The sequence below is a fragment of the Poecilia reticulata genome, linkage group LG4 (genome assembly GCF_000633615.1).
Source record: "Poecilia reticulata strain Guanapo linkage group LG4, Guppy_female_1.0+MT, whole genome shotgun sequence".
In the NCBI taxonomy this organism is placed as follows: domain Eukaryota; kingdom Metazoa; phylum Chordata; class Actinopteri; order Cyprinodontiformes; family Poeciliidae; genus Poecilia; species Poecilia reticulata.
Window position 1 is genome coordinate 22,513,192 of NC_024334.1, and position 16,969 is coordinate 22,530,160.

The 16,969-nt window shown below is 45.5% G+C and overlaps 1 protein-coding gene across 1 annotated transcript in view; it reads right to left on the reverse strand.

The window, feature by feature from the left end:
- Positions 1 to 6: 6 nt before the first annotated feature.
- The window catches only part of midn (midnolin), a 22,149-nt gene continuing 5,186 nt past the window's right edge, over positions 7 to 16,969 (reverse strand). The window contains exons 4-7 of the mRNA XM_008407220.2: positions 8,769 to 9,317; positions 7,883 to 8,006; positions 7,454 to 7,768; positions 7 to 414 (exon numbers count right to left, since the gene is read on the reverse strand). Coding sequence (XP_008405442.1) covers positions 152 to 414; positions 7,454 to 7,768; positions 7,883 to 8,006; positions 8,769 to 9,317 — 1,251 coding nt within the window. The 3' untranslated portion in view covers positions 7 to 151. The remainder of the gene's footprint in view (positions 415 to 7,453; positions 7,769 to 7,882; positions 8,007 to 8,768; positions 9,318 to 16,969) is intronic.

Sequence of the window (16,969 nt, forward strand, 5' to 3'; positions counted from 1 at the left end):
CATGTGGCAGATAACAGTCACAAGGACAACTTTTTCTTTCCCCCTGACCTCCTGCCAAGACACAGCCTTCATAATATATTTCCACATTAATCCCAAGAAACGCTTCACAAATTCTACGAATCTTCACAAAGAACGGGGGTGGACAAGGTGTTCAGGCCATCACAAACTCGGACTTTAAGTCGGCCTTGACGTCGGGCTTCCAGACCGAGTCGTCAAAGTCCAGATCCAGGGAGCCCTCGCTGGACATGCTGCTGTTGCTGTTGCTACGCCCGGCCTTGCGGTTTGGCAGCCACTGGTAGGGCGCTCGCTGGTCCCGCCTGGCCTTCCGGCGCAGACGCTTCTGCTGCATCAGCAGCTGCAGACGTTCCACCTTGCAGCGAGTCGCTCGGTTCTCGGTCTGACGGATGCGGTCACCTGCGCGAAACAAAGGGGCACATTAGTATTTCTGTCTGAGACTTGTATAGCTTGGTAACTGGTGAAATAAACTACAAGATCATGAAGGTTTTTTTTGTTTGTTTGTATTTTAACCACTCAATAAACGCATTATAAGTGGAAGGTAGGGGTGCTCTTTTTTTGCTTTTGATAATATTTCTTTAACATGTTTTGCTCCTTCCCCACGTGCTCCAAACTTAAAAGCAGACACTCCATGGAGATGACTGTTAAATCTTTTGATTAACTTCCCATCACTCTGAGTGGGGAAACCTTCCCCCCCACCCACAATCAAATCTCTTAGAGAGCCATAAGCAGGGCCGATAAAGGTAAAAACATATGAAAGAGCCAGCACACGCTCGTGGCTCCCTGTGATATTTGCAAACACAATTAAGTATGACATGCTTCAGTGGGTGTGTGTTCTCCTAAGTGCATTTCTAGCTGTTGATGTGCCTATAGGAGACTCCAGTCTCCAGGGAGAGGTCTTGCATTGCACTGCAAATGCTATCCCAACACCGGCCAAGTCGAGCCTAATTCCATTTATGCGTATATTCGGAGAGCTTAGAAGGAAGGGAAGGCAACCGCAATCTATTAGCTAGCTCCATTAGTATCTGTCTTGGAATTAAATAATTAAATATTGGGCTAGGATGTCAATAAACCAAAGCACAACGGCCATCTCTGCTGTGCACGAGAACACACACAAGGACACACTGGAATCCGCATTACACAAACACACACACACACACACGATGTGTACAGTCATGCATGGATATGGATGCACACAAGCACTCTCTCAAAAGGTCCACACACAAACACACACACACACACACACACGCACGCACGCACGCGCACACACACACACACACACACACATGGACCCAGCACCAACAGGCGCAGTAGCTTTTAACGTGGATCGATGGCAAATTAAAAAGACCTATTGATTAAACCTTAGCTCTAGTGCAGCCATCCATCTCCAGCCCCGGACAACGCTATTGGCTTTCAATAGAAATGCAAGCGAATGGAAATTGTAAGCGATGAGAGAGCCTAGACTAGAAAGAGAGACTAAAATAGTTCTTTTTCTTCTATTTCTTTATTATCGCTCTAGCTTCCAAATCGCAGCTCGTTGAGTGCCCCCCTCTTCCTCCAAACACTGCACCCTTTTTACCCCTTAGCTCACCCCTCCCTCTCCAGTATCTTGGCCCATGTCTCCCCAGAGACAGCTAGGTAGGGCTGTGTGCGGAGAAGAGAAAGAGGTGAAGGGGGGAGGCGGCTGGGGGACGCAGCGAGGAGGGGACGGCGGCGTGGGTTAAGGAATTCCTCCCCCTGAGGCCGGGGGGATGGAATAAACGATGGAGGAAAAAGGTGGAGGGTAAAGGATCAGCCGTAGGTGTCAGTTTGCAGAATCGATTATGGCCTCCTCTGCTTTCCCCCTCTCTATCGGAATGAATTCCGGACTCGGTGTGGGCTTCGTTTACCTCTTTTCTCTGATTTGCTTATCAGGTTGAGCAGTGCAAAGCAATTTTCCCTTTCCGGGACTATTTATTATGCTATAGCAGTATACACTTAAGTAAAGTGCTGAAAGGCTTTTGGAAAACCAGAAAAGGAGGTAACGAGTCGAAAAAGGTTAACGTCTTTCCATTGCATTGGTCATACCATATTTTCTTTTTACTTCAATATGGTCAGCCCTGACACCAACATACATGTGCATCCAGATGCTGCACTTTGTCTGAGGACAATGTGTCACCCCTCGGGAATGAATCCAGTACACCAGAGGTGAGGGGTGTGAGGGGGTGGGGTGGGGGGGTGTCCGGCAATACATCTATTGTTCCTTCTGCACCATGTGATAGCCACAAACGTTGCTGCTAGGCTTTGTTCTCCTCACTGGTCCTCCCTTCGCCTCCTTATTATGTGCACAGACTAATCTGAAGAGAAACTGGCCGCACATAATGAAACAGCAGAAAGCCACTGTTTGCCTATGGACTTAAATCTGTTTCTCTGCAGCAATTTGCTTCCCTTTACCTTGACAAGATAGTCCGTTAGTCTTGATCTTGGTTTCTAAAGGGGGAGTGAGGGGGGTACATCTGCTCTCATCTCAGCATTGCAGAAGGAAACACACACACACACGCATACACACAGAGGGCAGTTTGGTGGGGCGGCAGGAGGTCTTGGCCTTTGGCTTGGCAAGAGTTCTGGGAATGTGCTTGGAGCACCACCAAACTTGTGTGTGTGTGCGTGTGTGAGCTCGGCCATTCATGAGCGTCACTACCGGAGCCCTGGGCGGCTGGGCCGGACACAGCTGGCCGCAGGGATCTCCAGACTATGTTTATGACAGTAAGGCTATTATTAGGGCTGAATACAAAAAAGATTGTGCCTGTGCTACAATCCACGTAGCACAGGCACACATACACACACAGATTGGCTCAGTCTGACTGGATGGGCTGGAGTTTGACGCAAGCACAGTTGCACCCACAGAGAGCCGACATAGGGTATAAATGCAAAGGAGAGATTTAGGGAACCCTTACCCAAACACAACCTTGTGTGACACAGGAAAGACAAACAAGGAAGCAACACTGGTTCCTTTTTTTAGAAATGCGCCACCAGTATCAAACAGAGCACAGCTCAAGGGCACAGAGGAAGGAAATGCCAGTCTCTTCCCCTCTTTTATCGTAAAACCAGCCACACCAAAACCTCCTGAGCAGTCCACTCTCCCTCTCCAAAATGATCCTAGCCTGTCCCTTTGAAGCACGTTTCGTAAATATGCCAGACGACGTAGAAAAAAAAAAAGAGAAAAAAAGAGTCAAGGAGCAAAGAGGTGATCTATGAATAATCAATGCATCAGTCAGTTTCCCTTGCCTTTGAGCCCAGCCCAGCAACACAGCTAGGACTGGAGAAGCGGTAGGGGAGAGGGAGATGGTCCAGTGGGTGGGTATAGTGGGTGGACGGAGGAGTAAGCAGGCAAAAGATGGAGAGAGAAAGGAAGAATAAAAAAAGGAGGAGGGCTGCCGCGTCCAGGACACAAAGGGAGATTAAAGGAGCTTCTCCTTCTATTGATTGTGTAAAGATTGGCCTTCATTTGCAGTTGTCTTATTGCTGTTGTTTGTTTGTTTGTCTAGATAAGTCTTGTGATCTTGCACAGAGAACATTGTGTTTGCTGAGCATCCAGAAAACCAGAGGAAGGAGCGAGGGAGGGAGGGGAAGACAATGGAAGGGGGAAAAACAAACGAGGCCAGGAAAGGAGAGGAAGGGAGAATCACAGTGCAGCAATATCTGCTTCGGTTTCTATCTAGTATTACTGACCGCACTCTCTCCATTGTAGGTGCAAATAATATAAATAATTCATTTTGGAATTAAACTAGAATAATAATGACCTGTAAGACATACATTTATATGCATCTTAGACCACTATTGTAAGGAGAAAAAAAACTGCTGTTGGTCACAACAATTGTTTGTCAAGTTTTCAGATTAATCAGCCTTAATTGGTCAGAGGGCCAGCTAAAAAAATATATTTAAAAACATAGTTAATTTTTTCTTTGCCTGTGAAGATACCAAGAATAAGTGCTACCATGTTGGGATGGACTTTCTCTAGCCAAAAAAGCAAAAAACAATGGGACTACTGTTTGTGTGATGCTAGCTAGACATACTGATAGTGATAGTAACGGAAGATTTATTGGTTACAAGTCAGTATTTGCTTTAATATATTAGGAAATCCCTATTTTACATCAACTGCTTTTGTACATGCATAGTGCAACATTGTTCCTACTTGGTCTGCCAGTGACAGGAAGTGAAAAGGTATTTCGAGCAATGTTCATTGAGTTTCCTTTACCATAGTTCCCAAAAAGCAGTTGAAATCAGCCAAAAATCTCTACCAGAGAGTGTCAGAGTTACAGAAAGCAGAGTTCAGAAATGTGCCCCAAAGGTTTGATAATCCTACATGGAACTAAAGGCTACCCGGTTCCACTCAGTAAAAAAGAAATACTCAACCTACACAGATACATACTGAAGCAACCAATCAAAGCAGAGGTAATATGAGCATCCTGACAGCCAGTGAAAGGGCACTGACGGCCCTGCAGGGACACAAGCTCTTCAATGACTTTTAGACTTCATTTGCATTCCCTCCTTCTTCTCCTCTCCTTCCCGACTATGAAAGGGCACCTGATGTGCTTGGCTGGCTTTCCTGGATACCTCTGTGGCCTTGTAGAGTCGCTGGGGGCATTCGGTCAGTTTTAGTGGCGCATGTGCATCCCAGTCAATATTGGCTGGCGATGAGAGAGGAGTTAAGTTTGCTGGCAGAATGAGTAGCGTGTGGGTCACCGTTTAAGTACAAGACTCGATAAAGTTAAGGGCAAAGAATCCTTCTCTGTCTCTGCCTCATTCAAAGTCACCCTTCCTTTTTCCCCCTGCTTTGCTCTGTCTTAGCTTGCACGAAGCTAACATGACCTGACAAATCAAAAGGAGACAAGGGCAAGTTAAAGGATGTGGAAGACACACATGAGGGGGAAGGGAGCTGTTGGAGAGCCTTTAAGAGCCAACTTTGCTTCTGTTTTGCCCAGTCTTTGTGTGCTCAGTTTGAACGAAAGCAGCTGTAGGGCTAAAAGGTACCCATATAATCCCATAGGCCTCCCCTTCTCTGACCCACAATGGTCCAGCATGGTGCTCTATATACACCCCTCACACAATAGGGTAGGCTGGGCAGGGGGTGATCGACACTGAAGGCTGCAGGGCGGATGGTGGGGTCGGTCCACGCTACACAGCAAAGGAATTTAGCTTAACAATCAGTCTGCTAGACCATGCTAATGCACCCCTGTTCAAACTCAACATGACTCCCATGTTGACAAATCCTCACAACTCAGCAGTTTTACACAGCGAAAGCGGAAAAGCTGGCTGCTTGTATAAGCCCTGGGACTAACTGCATGTGCATGTGTTGAGTTTTTTTTTTTTTTTTTCTACTCGTGAACTTGCAGCAGAAAGGGTAAAGACTCAAGAGACAGTCGAGGTAGGTGACATTTTCGAGAGGCTGCCTCAACCTTGAGTTCGGCTATGTGCACATACTCAGGCAGATGAGAAGTGCACTTTTTTTCTTTAACTGGAGCTGAATGAGTGAAGGTTCCTCTGAAGCAGTGTTAAGTCCAGCAAGTCCTCCATCAGTTGTCGAATGATAAGATTGCCCTTCAGAGCTCAGTCATTGGTTTGGTTGTAGCTTGCTATGTAGAATAGAAAACAAAGGAGGCACATGGAATCTGCCATTGTGTCACTAAGGTTTGAAATACAACTGAGAGAAACGACAAAAGACGGGCTCCTCTTTCACCCTTAGCCTCTAGTTAAAACTTAACATGCGATATGGTTGATGGTAGAATATAAACACCCATAGGATAAGTAGCTTGGAGTTGTGGATTCAACAACCCTTGTCCTCCGGTGCCTCCTCCTTCTCTTACTGCTGTAGAGCTCACAAAGAAAATGCTTCTCAGGGCTGATTTTTGGAATAAGTCTATTTTTAAAGACCAAATGAACACAGACAATGTATTGATGCACAACACAGACGTGGAAAGAGACGGGGGCGAATAGGAGACGGACAGAGAGATGGATTCTACAGTCGGGGCTGTTTTTGGATGGCTAATAGGGAGAGGGGGGCAGTGGCGTGGGTGGTTGAGTGCAGATGAAGTGACATGGCAAGACTAGGGAGAGGTGGGAGGGGAATAAAGGGCGGGGTGAGTATGGACAAGTGGGGAAGTGAAGGAATGGTCTTTTCTAAGATAGGAAAAATAAGCCTGTGTTATTACAACTGTTCAGTGAGCAGTTGTGAAGGTACTCAGAGTTTGGCAGTGGAATAGTGGTTAATCCCACTGATGCCGGGTTCAGTCTTTACAATAACTTTGAATGTTCTTGTACCGCTTTCAAGCAGGGAACGCACAACATGGGACAAAGCCAGAAGAAAACAATGAATATGTATGAGTTTCTTTTTCAGTCAGCAGAAAATATTAAAAACTAAGCACGTTCTCTTAGGGTCCACCCGAGGAGGACTATTCCACAATATGTGGTCATTGTCCACAAGATTCACCAGTGTTTCTCTATAGAGTGGTTGAATTTCCTCAGCAGACGATAAGGAGGCATTAGAAGACAATGCAGTTTTTCTCCACACAGTCAGTCTAACCTCACAACACTGCCTGAATGTTATCAGTTCTGGACATCTGTCAGATTCTCAACATCCTGAGTGGCTGCTCAGAAAAGAGGGTTTTAAAACATCCAAGCTCTGCACCAGAACCGTATCACGTGCACTACAACACCTGTCCTGGCCCAGCCCTCTTAAAACAAGAACCTGTCGAGGTTTGTCCGGCCCATGCATGTCCCAGCTGCAGCTCTTCTTTAGGACACAGGCTAAGTAACCCAAAGCCTAATCTAATCTAAACATAGCCCAGCCCAGGCTTGAAAAGGTAAACCTATCTCCTTGATGCACAAAAACAAAGCCAACTCGACTGACTGACAAGTGGAGCCTGACTGAACAGGCCTGGAGAAGCTTGTATTGCATTACTAAGGAGACCCCCCCCCACCCCCCATCTCCTTTATTCACTTCCTCTTTTCATCTGCTTAAAAACCCAAGAGACATATATGCCTGAGTGTTTTTGTTCTTTAGTCAGAGTTTTCAGTTCAACTATCGTCAGTATTTTAAAAGATAAAAATAAGCACATGAAGCACAGTGATGTAAAATCATCCCAACCAAACTGAGATACCCATGATGCGTTCTGAGAACAGAAACAGAAAAAGACAGAGATGACAATGGATTTTTCATTTGATTGCAAAACAAGAACAGAGCTTTGCAAAAATGAGTGGCTGTATTGTCATTTAACACAAATGCTCACACAGACATGCTCCCCCAAAGCGGTGCCAAATGCAGGAACATCTGCTTCGTGAGGCCATTAGGGCGTTAAGGGACTAACAAAGACTCAGTGTAAGTAGGGGTGAGGGGTGTGCTTCTGTTTGTGTTTTTGACATGCTTAGATGAAAAGGTGTACGGAGAGGGCTCACTCACCAGGGGGTTTGCACATGCGGATCTGGCTCTGGCACTGCACCAGTGGATGAAGAGTTGGAGGAGGGCTGCCAGCAGGCACAGAGGTAGCTTTGGCAGAGAGGCCCGTCATCCCAGCGACTGGGGGTGAAGGAGGTGGTGAGGGGGACGGGGAGGTGGGCGACCCACACTGAGTCTGGTAACGGAGCTGGGTGAGGGAGGGGGGCATGCCCTGGTAGTGCCGAGTGGCACTCAGGAGGTCGTTGAGGATCTGCAGGATGGTACCGATATCACGTCTTGGACGCCCATTGCTGTCTTGGCAGTTAGGGTGCAAAGTGCCTGAGAGAGGACGAAAGATAGAGAAAAGTTTTACAAAATGATGCACTACGACTTGTTCGACTTCATTTTGTGCAGTAAGCAAGATTTTCAGTGCGGAGCTCAATGTCTGTTTACCTGAAAAGGTCCCTGAGAAGACTCCGGGAGCATGGTTGACAAAGCTCTCAATGATGGCTCCAGGTTTTCGTGAGCGTGCTGACGGACTAGAACCACTGCCAGGGCTGTTGGTGCTGCAGTTAGCCTGAAGTGAAAACACAATAGAGACAAAAATTAAGTGTGAGTATTTCCACTTTATTACACAAGCAAATGTTCATAGATAGGAGTTGTGAAAACCTTTTTAAAAATCCCTATATTTACATTGTGAAAGCTTAGTTTACTAATCCATACAGTAGCAGGTTACTTCAAACTCTGGCTTAATACATCTTGCCATTTTTTTAGAAGCCACCTTAGCTTTACTGCAATTATTTAATGGTAGTGAAACTGAACTGCTGACAAAAACCTCTTTGCGTGTAGCTCTATTTAAGAGAATGCATGTTGTAGCGTAATGAGGAATAATCATATCCTCTTCTCTTTGTTAAATAGACATTTTTACTTATATATGCTCTCTGCTTGAGTTCACTGATGTTTGTTTGCTTTCACTTTTCATGGCAGCTCTCAGGCAGGTCAAGAGAGAATGAGCAGCACATTTCGCTGTTAAAGATTTTCTAAGTTAAATAAATGATCATAAAAGTTTATGACTGATGATTGACAGCAAGAAAACGGTTTGCTAAATCACTCTATCTTTAGCCCTGCAGCAGTTTGACTAAACCAAAGATTCCTCTCCATTATTCCGGTTGCTACATTGGAGAATTGAATATTTGTGTGCATGATAAAGTTTGTCTAATTATTTAATTATGACAAATTAATTTAGTGTAGATGTAAGATAAGCCATAGGTCTCTTCCCAAAAAACAAAAAAACAACTCAAATATAAAACGGAAGAACATGCATTTCTTGGGGTCTTACCTCAGGGCACAAAACCGGGGCTACAGGGCTGACCTGGCCAATGTCATGGCTGGGTTGACTGGAGGAGGGCTGGTGGTAGTGGTGATGGTGATGATGATGATGGTGATGATGAGATGGAGAGCGGAAAATTCCCCCGGGGATGTGAGACGGGCGAGGGGAGTGGGGTGGCGGAGTAGGGGGGCTACAGTGAGGGGAGGAGGGTGACTGGTGGTACATAGGAGGGAGCGGCTGGTGGTGCGTGTTTGGCAACGGGAAGGAAGGTGAGCCTGAGGAAGAGGAGGAGGAAGCGACAGGATGGGGGCTGGGGTGATTGTGTGGTTGCTGGGGGTGATGGTGGGGGGAGAGCGGGTGAATGTGGGGAACTCGGGGCGGCTGCGCTGTGGGCTGTCCTGCGGCGGCCTCTGTGTTTCCCCGGCTGATGAGGTGCCGGTGCTGGAGCTGGGGACCCCCAGATTGCTGTGCTGCCAACTGAAGCTGAACGAACATCATGTGGTCCCCTACGCGCAGTGCCAGGGTGAGCGGGGAGCGGCCGGACAGGAAGTCACTGACCTGTATACACATAAACAGAAAAACAGAAAATACTTTTGAGTAATGTTTGTATTTCATGAGACCTCTCGGTATCTTTTCCTCAAGTGAAGCAAACTGAATTGAATTCCTTCATGGTAAATGAATATTTTTTATTTTTTTGTCGTAGATAGCATTTGAGTTAGACACAAAAGTGCTTTGAGCCCCTCTTCTCATAGAGACACAGGCATACCACATTTAGACTACCATCCAATCATTCACAGTTCTGTAACAGTGGACTATTTACTTCTGGATAAGGAGACCTATTGGAAAACACACAAACACACACAGACTCCACTCTTTGCTCTCCTCCAACTGCCTCTGGGTCCACTCTTAGTCAGCAGTGTCATTCAGCTCAGAGACAAAGGCCACCCTTCTGTCTGGCTTGTTGCCTGAAAAATCTGTCCCACGTTCAGGAAATACACCCCGCCTGCCTCTCAAGCACAGAATAGTCAATTGTCTGTGGATCTGCAGCGGATCTGGAAGTGCTGCCCATTTTTGGAATTCTGGCAACGATCAACAAGGGCCAAGTGTCGAGGTCTTCACTGACCCGCCCATGGCCCGGATAGATGCACGCAACCGCACATGGGCTAGCTGGTTTGTTAGGACTTGGTTTGGAAGCTTCACGCTAAATACCAAACATTCTGTGCTGAAACTGGCTTTTAAAAGTCTGCGTCTTTTCAACGAGGAGTCATCAAGGGGTCAGAAAGGTTCTTGGTCTTGAAGATTCAACACTGGTGACATCTAAAGCTGTTCCCATACTAAGGCAAACAGAAACCACCCTTTACTGGCAAATACAAAGTGACACATTTATCCAAAAATATTTCAACAGCCCTTGCTGCCTGTGTGCTTTTAGACCCAAGGGGGAAAGGAGTCAGAAACAACAATCTAAATAAGGGCAGAAAAGAGCATAGATTTTGGCAGGAGATAGAGAGGATGAGGGGCCATTCTTTCTTGCTTGGCCTTTGTACCATGTACATTTTTCGCCTTTACTTCTAAGATCTTGGCAACGGTTAACCCCAAAATCGCCAGCCTGTCCTCAAAAAGAACTCTCCATTTTCTTGTGCTTATTTATTTCTCAATCGACCGCGACTCCTGTATTGCCATGGTGACCTTTAGACATCGCTATTCACATGGTGAGGGGGGGGAAGCAGATGGAAAATGAGAGGACAGACAACTAAAAGATCTGAGCGAGTTGAGGTGATATGATGGCTGAACGATCAACAACATTTTTGCAAGGTAAATGTTCAAATATCAAAGTAGCAAAAAAAATTATTATTCAGGAGGTCCCACCACAAACATAACTAAGGTTTCCTTTCTTTTCTGAATGCAAATTCAGCTGCTGATGGATTGTTGATACAGTCCACACCCGCAATGATTACCACGGCATGGTAAGGCAACAAACTCAGCAGGCGTAAGGTGCGGTGTGAAGTGAGGAGGAGGGCAGGGTGGGGCAGGGTATTGCATGAAACTCTATACACAAAAGGTTGCCTGATAGAAAGAAGGAGTGTATATGTGTGCGACTCAAGGGGGGGAGGAGACAGAATCCAAAGGTCGTTGGGGGAAGGAGAAAGAAAAAACGAACAGGCCTGACTAAGGCAGTGACTGACAGCTGTCAGGAGAGAGTCAACAGTCAGCCAACACTACGTCAAAGACCCCAAGGGAGACCGCAAAACGAGCACAGAGAAAAGCATGTGGGGGGTTGGCGCTAGGGCTAATGAGTGAGCATTTCTCTCTGCTCCTGATCACACCTCTCATTCTACACAGGCATGCAGTATTCATATTGATTCTAACTAAACTCCACCTGAGACATTTAATTGAGAAATCAGAAAAAAACTAACAACTGTTACTACAAAACCATGTGCAAAACTTAGTGCTAAAGTAGAAGGTCGTGAGTGTAGTGGACTTTACCTACACCTGTATCTGGTGGGTGTGTGAGCATCAGACAAAAGAAAGGATCATGTGAAATTAGGACTCCTACATACTTATCATGACAATAGCCTGTGATTTTCCAGGCTCATGTTTTTAGAGATTGCAATGATTTTCATCCAATTACCTATGTACACCAATACAAAGCCTGGTTATGAGTTCATGGATGTATAGATGCAATATTTCTAAAATAGGATACAGTCCTAGAAACACAAATTTCTAAGTTCTCCCCAGGCCTGGAAAATACTTCAATCCAAAATCATTGTTTAGGAACATTTAAAGGTGCCAAGACTAAACAGGGTATTTGCTTTACAACTTTGTTTTTTTCTGTGTGAGGGTGTGCAAGCAGAGGCAAAAAAAGAAAGTGACAGAAAAGACATGACAGTGAGTGACAGCAGGAGAAACAAAGAGGAGGCTTGATTACCCTTATAATAACTAGTGTGGATTATTCAAAACCACCAAGATGAAAATCATGTACTCCCACTGAGCTCACAACACCACATGGCAGGCTTCAAATTAGCCTCCAAGAGAGGCAAGCTTTCTTCCTCGCACCTCGTTAGTTTTTTTTTCCTTTCTTCTCCTTCTTTTCCCTCCTCCGTTCGATTTTTGACACTCACAAGTCTCAGCCATTGAGTCATGAAGTCAAATTAGAAGTCGCTTGCACAGGCCGTGTTAGATCTCGCATACATGTGAGCTAAATGTGTGTAACACCGAATGTGACTCATTTGGGGTCTCTGCAGATACACATGCCACCCACCACAACCTCGGCTTCAGGCAAGCAACTAAAAGGCCACAAACCCACATAAACATCCATGTCTCATTAGAAGGGAAAATGACAGGGAACATCTCGATGACTATCTGATTGGCAGCTCATATCTGTGCGGTCATCTTTCACGTCCCCCAGAAGATAAACACAAAGAGCCGCATTGAAACCTCCAGGTGTGAAATTCCTCTCCTGAAAACATGCCGTTTCCCCAACAATTCTTAGACTCCCAGAAAAGAAAATATAAGAGAAGGGCAAATGGTCTGTGTAGCTCTGAGCTGTGGAGTGGAACACCTGAAATAGTTCTTATCTCTTTAGGGATGGGAGGAGGCGGAAGATGTTACATCCTGCCTGCCAGAGGCTAGATTGGCAAGCGATCGTGTAACAACAAGCCTTTTCCAGACGGACAGAGACTAAGAGAGAAACAAGAAGAGGAAATGTGTTAGAGAGTATGTCTATATGTCTGTGTGAGAGAAAGATGGTAGATGGGAGGGAGTGGGGCTCTCTGGCGCTGGAGAGTTGGCTAGTAAATGATTCCCAGTGGTCTCGGCTAGCAGCTCAGCTCCAGTCCAAACATGCCTGTCTGCTCTCGAGAGCCCAGCCAAGACAGCTAATGTAGCTGGCCACCGCTGACGTCAGGACCAACACTAGCTAGGTTTTCTAGACATTACAGACAAACAAAAGAGAGTTTTGTTTTTGCTGGTTTTTTCAGCCTCTTACCATCTGCCACCTTTGTTCTAGGTTCAACCTTTGCCATTTTATAAGAAAGGCAACCATTATGTACCTTTAAGGTTTTGGTAGACCCCTATTTCTCCAGGTATAAAGTGAAGACATCTACTGTTGCACTTTTCCTATATACCAAATATGAATTAATATCCACCAGGGGCATGTTCTGTACCGGTTTGGCAACTGACACGTTCAAATAAATCTCTACACTCCACTCGGTGTTCTGCAAGGAAATGTGGTTTTATGACTTCAATAAATAATATTTACTAGCAGGAAGTCAATTAGAATTGTTCTGATTTAATCATGGTTGCTAATCTGTCACATTTCATAAAGTTCAGCTGGGACCCTCTGAGACAAAGGAGTCCATCATTGTGCTCAGAAGGTTGAAATGACAGAAGTTACATGCAAAAAAAAAATAAAATAAGGAGCTGGCTAACAAGCCAGTCCCTTCAATCCCTCAGTTTTCATCACTGCCGGCCAGGACATGGTATTTTGTTTAGCAGGAGGCGTTGGTTGCCATGCACTGAATGGGAAGAATATGATAAGGGGCAGCTTGGAGGGATGAGTAGTAGAGACAAGATGGAGGAGAGGGAGAGGAGGAGAAAAGGTGGTATGTGGGACAGAGGGAATCAGGATGGTGAAGGGGGGATGGAGGATGCGGGCAATGGGGGTAGGGTGTCAGAGTGGTAGAGGGTGATGAAATATTCAGCGAGAGTGTGCCTCTGGCTCCCACCCCCTTTTTTTTTCTCCCTTTCGACATCTCTGCCTGACAGTTTTATTTATTGGGGTCCCTGTGGTTCAAGGAACTCATTTGCAGTCGTTCTTCCTTTGCACACTAAGCGAAGTAAGGCAGAGAGATAAGGACTGAGGGAGGAAGAGAGAGGCTGAGAGTCTAAAAGAGGCTGGGAGGGAGGTGGTGGGGGATGGAGCGTGCTGGCAGCTCTGAGCTGACATTCATGAACAACTGAGCAGCTTTGTGTCAGAGAAAAGAGGATAGAGGATTGGAAGGCGGGACAGGAGGGGGCTGGAGGGAGGGAAGTCACAAGAGAAGGAAGCCGGCTTCTCCAGCCACATTTTGCTTCCAGTGCAGCTGCTCACCTGTCGAATGGCAAGGTGAAAGGTAAGCTTCAAAAAGTTGCTTATTAACCTGCCCATCGACCTAGATGGTTTGATCGCACCAGGACACTATTGATAGTCTCTGAGCAGACACACAAGCTAAAGATGCAATAACAGGCTCTTGAAAGAGACAAGGAAGAAAAAAATCAATGAGTTGCACCATGCCCTAAATCCTAAAGGTAGTCAGGAGGGGGTAGAGGGCTCCTGAAAGGGTCTATTAGAAAGATAGCTGTCTGTAATACGGTCTGATAAGAAACAGACAGTGTGAGCAATAAGTAATGTCCAGCTCACTTCCAGAGAATTTATTCACCTGTTAAAAGAGAGCCCAGAGTGGCAAAGTTCAAAACAATCAAGTTCATGCAAATAGTGCACCATATACTTCATTTACACTAACCACGAAACCTAGAATTGACAAAACAAAATGACCACAATTGCCATTGTGAGGATGTGGATACAGTTAACAACAACAACAAATGCTACACACAAAGGTAAAGGTATAAGAGAAAAAGTCAAGGGAAGGGAAAGACAATGAGGGAATAGGGATACAGGAAGTCAACAAAGCAGTGCAGAAACAGCTGTGATGCATCCGTGAAAAATGCTTAAGTCTTTCCAAAACTTCCTCTTTCAAAATCTCTTCGTTAAAAACCTCAGTCGCTTTGACCCTATGCCAGTCTGTTTCAGACTGGGAGTTTCGGATATGGGTGGTGGCTATAAGACCTGATATTCCTGGCCTCCATCCTGCCACACAGTAGCCACACTAGTCACGATGCCTGCTACTCCAATCACACAAGCACCGTGTCACAGAGGAATGGAAAACAATGACAGTCACGACTCGAACAGAGGCAAATAAGACTCCCCTGGCCGCTCAACGAGGGAACACACAAAGATAAAGACATTAAAAATGGATGTTGGCACATGCATACGCCCACATAAGCCCAATGCGACCAGATGCATGTGCACAATAGGACAATGAAATCCACAGCAAAATCCACCTCTCTCTTGATTGCCCCACAACACACCTTGATTCCCTAAGCCCATTCCAACATCTCCCTTCGACTGTGTTTAAGCAATACAAAAGGGATTACACAGGTGCAAAAATAATGTGTGATCAGCTTATTAATGCAATTTTCAAGGCCAGGATTTACATGAGCAGGGACTGAATGGGCCTTTAGATCAGCATTGTCTTTTCTTCCGTACACAATTTGATTTAGACATCCAGTACCAAATTAATTTCTGTAGCTTTCATTGATAGAACAAAGAAGGCAAATTATCATTGTAAAGAGCAAAGACTCTTTCTCTTAAGCTACAAGCATAAAAAAATGCTTCTTTTTGTTTTTTCTTTTTACTTCAACAATGGCAAAAAGACACGGGGATCTTGTCACACTGGCCATTGGACTCAGTTGGTAATTTTTCAATTCTTTGCACTCAGAAATCCTCAATGCAATTACTCTCCAATGATTTCCAGTAGTGCCAATAGGGTTGATTAACTAGCATGTAGATAAGGTGGTGCACAGGTAGCAAGACTGGAAAGAGAAACATATCGACCATGTGCATTGAGCTGTTTTACACACAGCCTTGAACCGAGACAGACAGTCACGGGTACACAAATCTTTCTGTATGTTACGGCCTTTATTGCCCAATGGCATGTGTAGACATCCCATCAACTACCCCCAATATTCAAGGGTATACCATACACAAACACAGCTGGACGCGTTACTGAATGACTCGTCCAGACCTCCTCTCTTTCATCTCCCCTCCACCTGTCTTGTCAACTTTGGCACTCCCTGAGGGATGCAGAGCACAGGAAATTAGGTAAGGGTGACTCAGAGGTGACTGCAGACAGATTGTTAGGTCTTTTTAGTTTGCATCTGCCTGCCTACAGGGACAATGGCAAAGCTGAGCTCCATCCGTGGTTACTTGAGTGAGACAAAGATGAGAGGGAACCGTGGGTTTGTGGGGGGAAGGCGGGAGGGAGCATAAGGACAAGAGGTGCCTGTCGGTGGGAGCGAGAGAGGAAAAGTAGAGCAGATATGTTACAGTGTATTCTACTGGGACATATGGAATGGCAGCACGCAGCTTCCTCCCTGAGCAATCTGTACGCATTCAAGACAAAAATTTGTCAATTTGCATCCAGCTGAGCATCACTCCAGTTGGGCTGGGCATTGATTCTGAAATCAGGATGCACCACTCTTGCTTGACTCGCCGACAGCAGCCAATGCATGCACGCAGTATAAGCAAGGACTGTGGGGTTACAGCTCAGCTTAAAGAGTGACTCAAGCATTGATGGTTTGTGAGCTGGGCAGTTTGGTGCTGATGCTTTAAGACAGGAACAAAGAGATGACTAAATGGGGGGGAAGTGCATTTGGAGGGGGATGGTGAGGGTGATGGCTGCCCGCCTGGTTGGCTTTTATTCGAGCATCAACGTGCATCAATGAGCAAATAGTCTCTGTGTTTCGAAAGTAACACAAATTCTTTTGGTTTCTGTCAACTGCAATAATCAATAAAAGATGAAATTATGTCACTGCTTGAATTCCCTTCATGTTACTTGACTGGCTACTGTACAAGTACACGTTCGCTTTATTATATGGTTCAGGTTTCTTATTGCAAAGATCAGAAATCCTACTAAGTACATCCTTTCAATTCAGATCTGTGAGTGTAAATATAAGCCGTACACACAACGTCTCCTTAGCAGACAGTAGGAGAAGAAAGTAGTGCAGGCGAGCGCATTCTGATGGGCTGTCAGGGAGTCAGTGGCTTAATACAGCTTAGATGTCATGAAAAAAAGGCCCTAGTTGATGCCAGACGAGGAATTAAGGCAGCTAAAGAAGCCAGCCATCATGGCCAAACAGAGGCAGCTACAGCCAAACTTGCAAACCGCAGCACATTTAAATTATAGTGCCTTGAGAGAGCTGTTAAGCAGGAACAAGAGAGGGAGAAGGAGAAAATGGGGGACACTGGGGAGAAAAACATAATTTCGATAATTACCAGATCTCGACTTCCATAAAACATTTTCCCTATAACGTGACACACACACACACACACACACACACACACACACACACACACACACACACACACACACACACACACACACACACACACA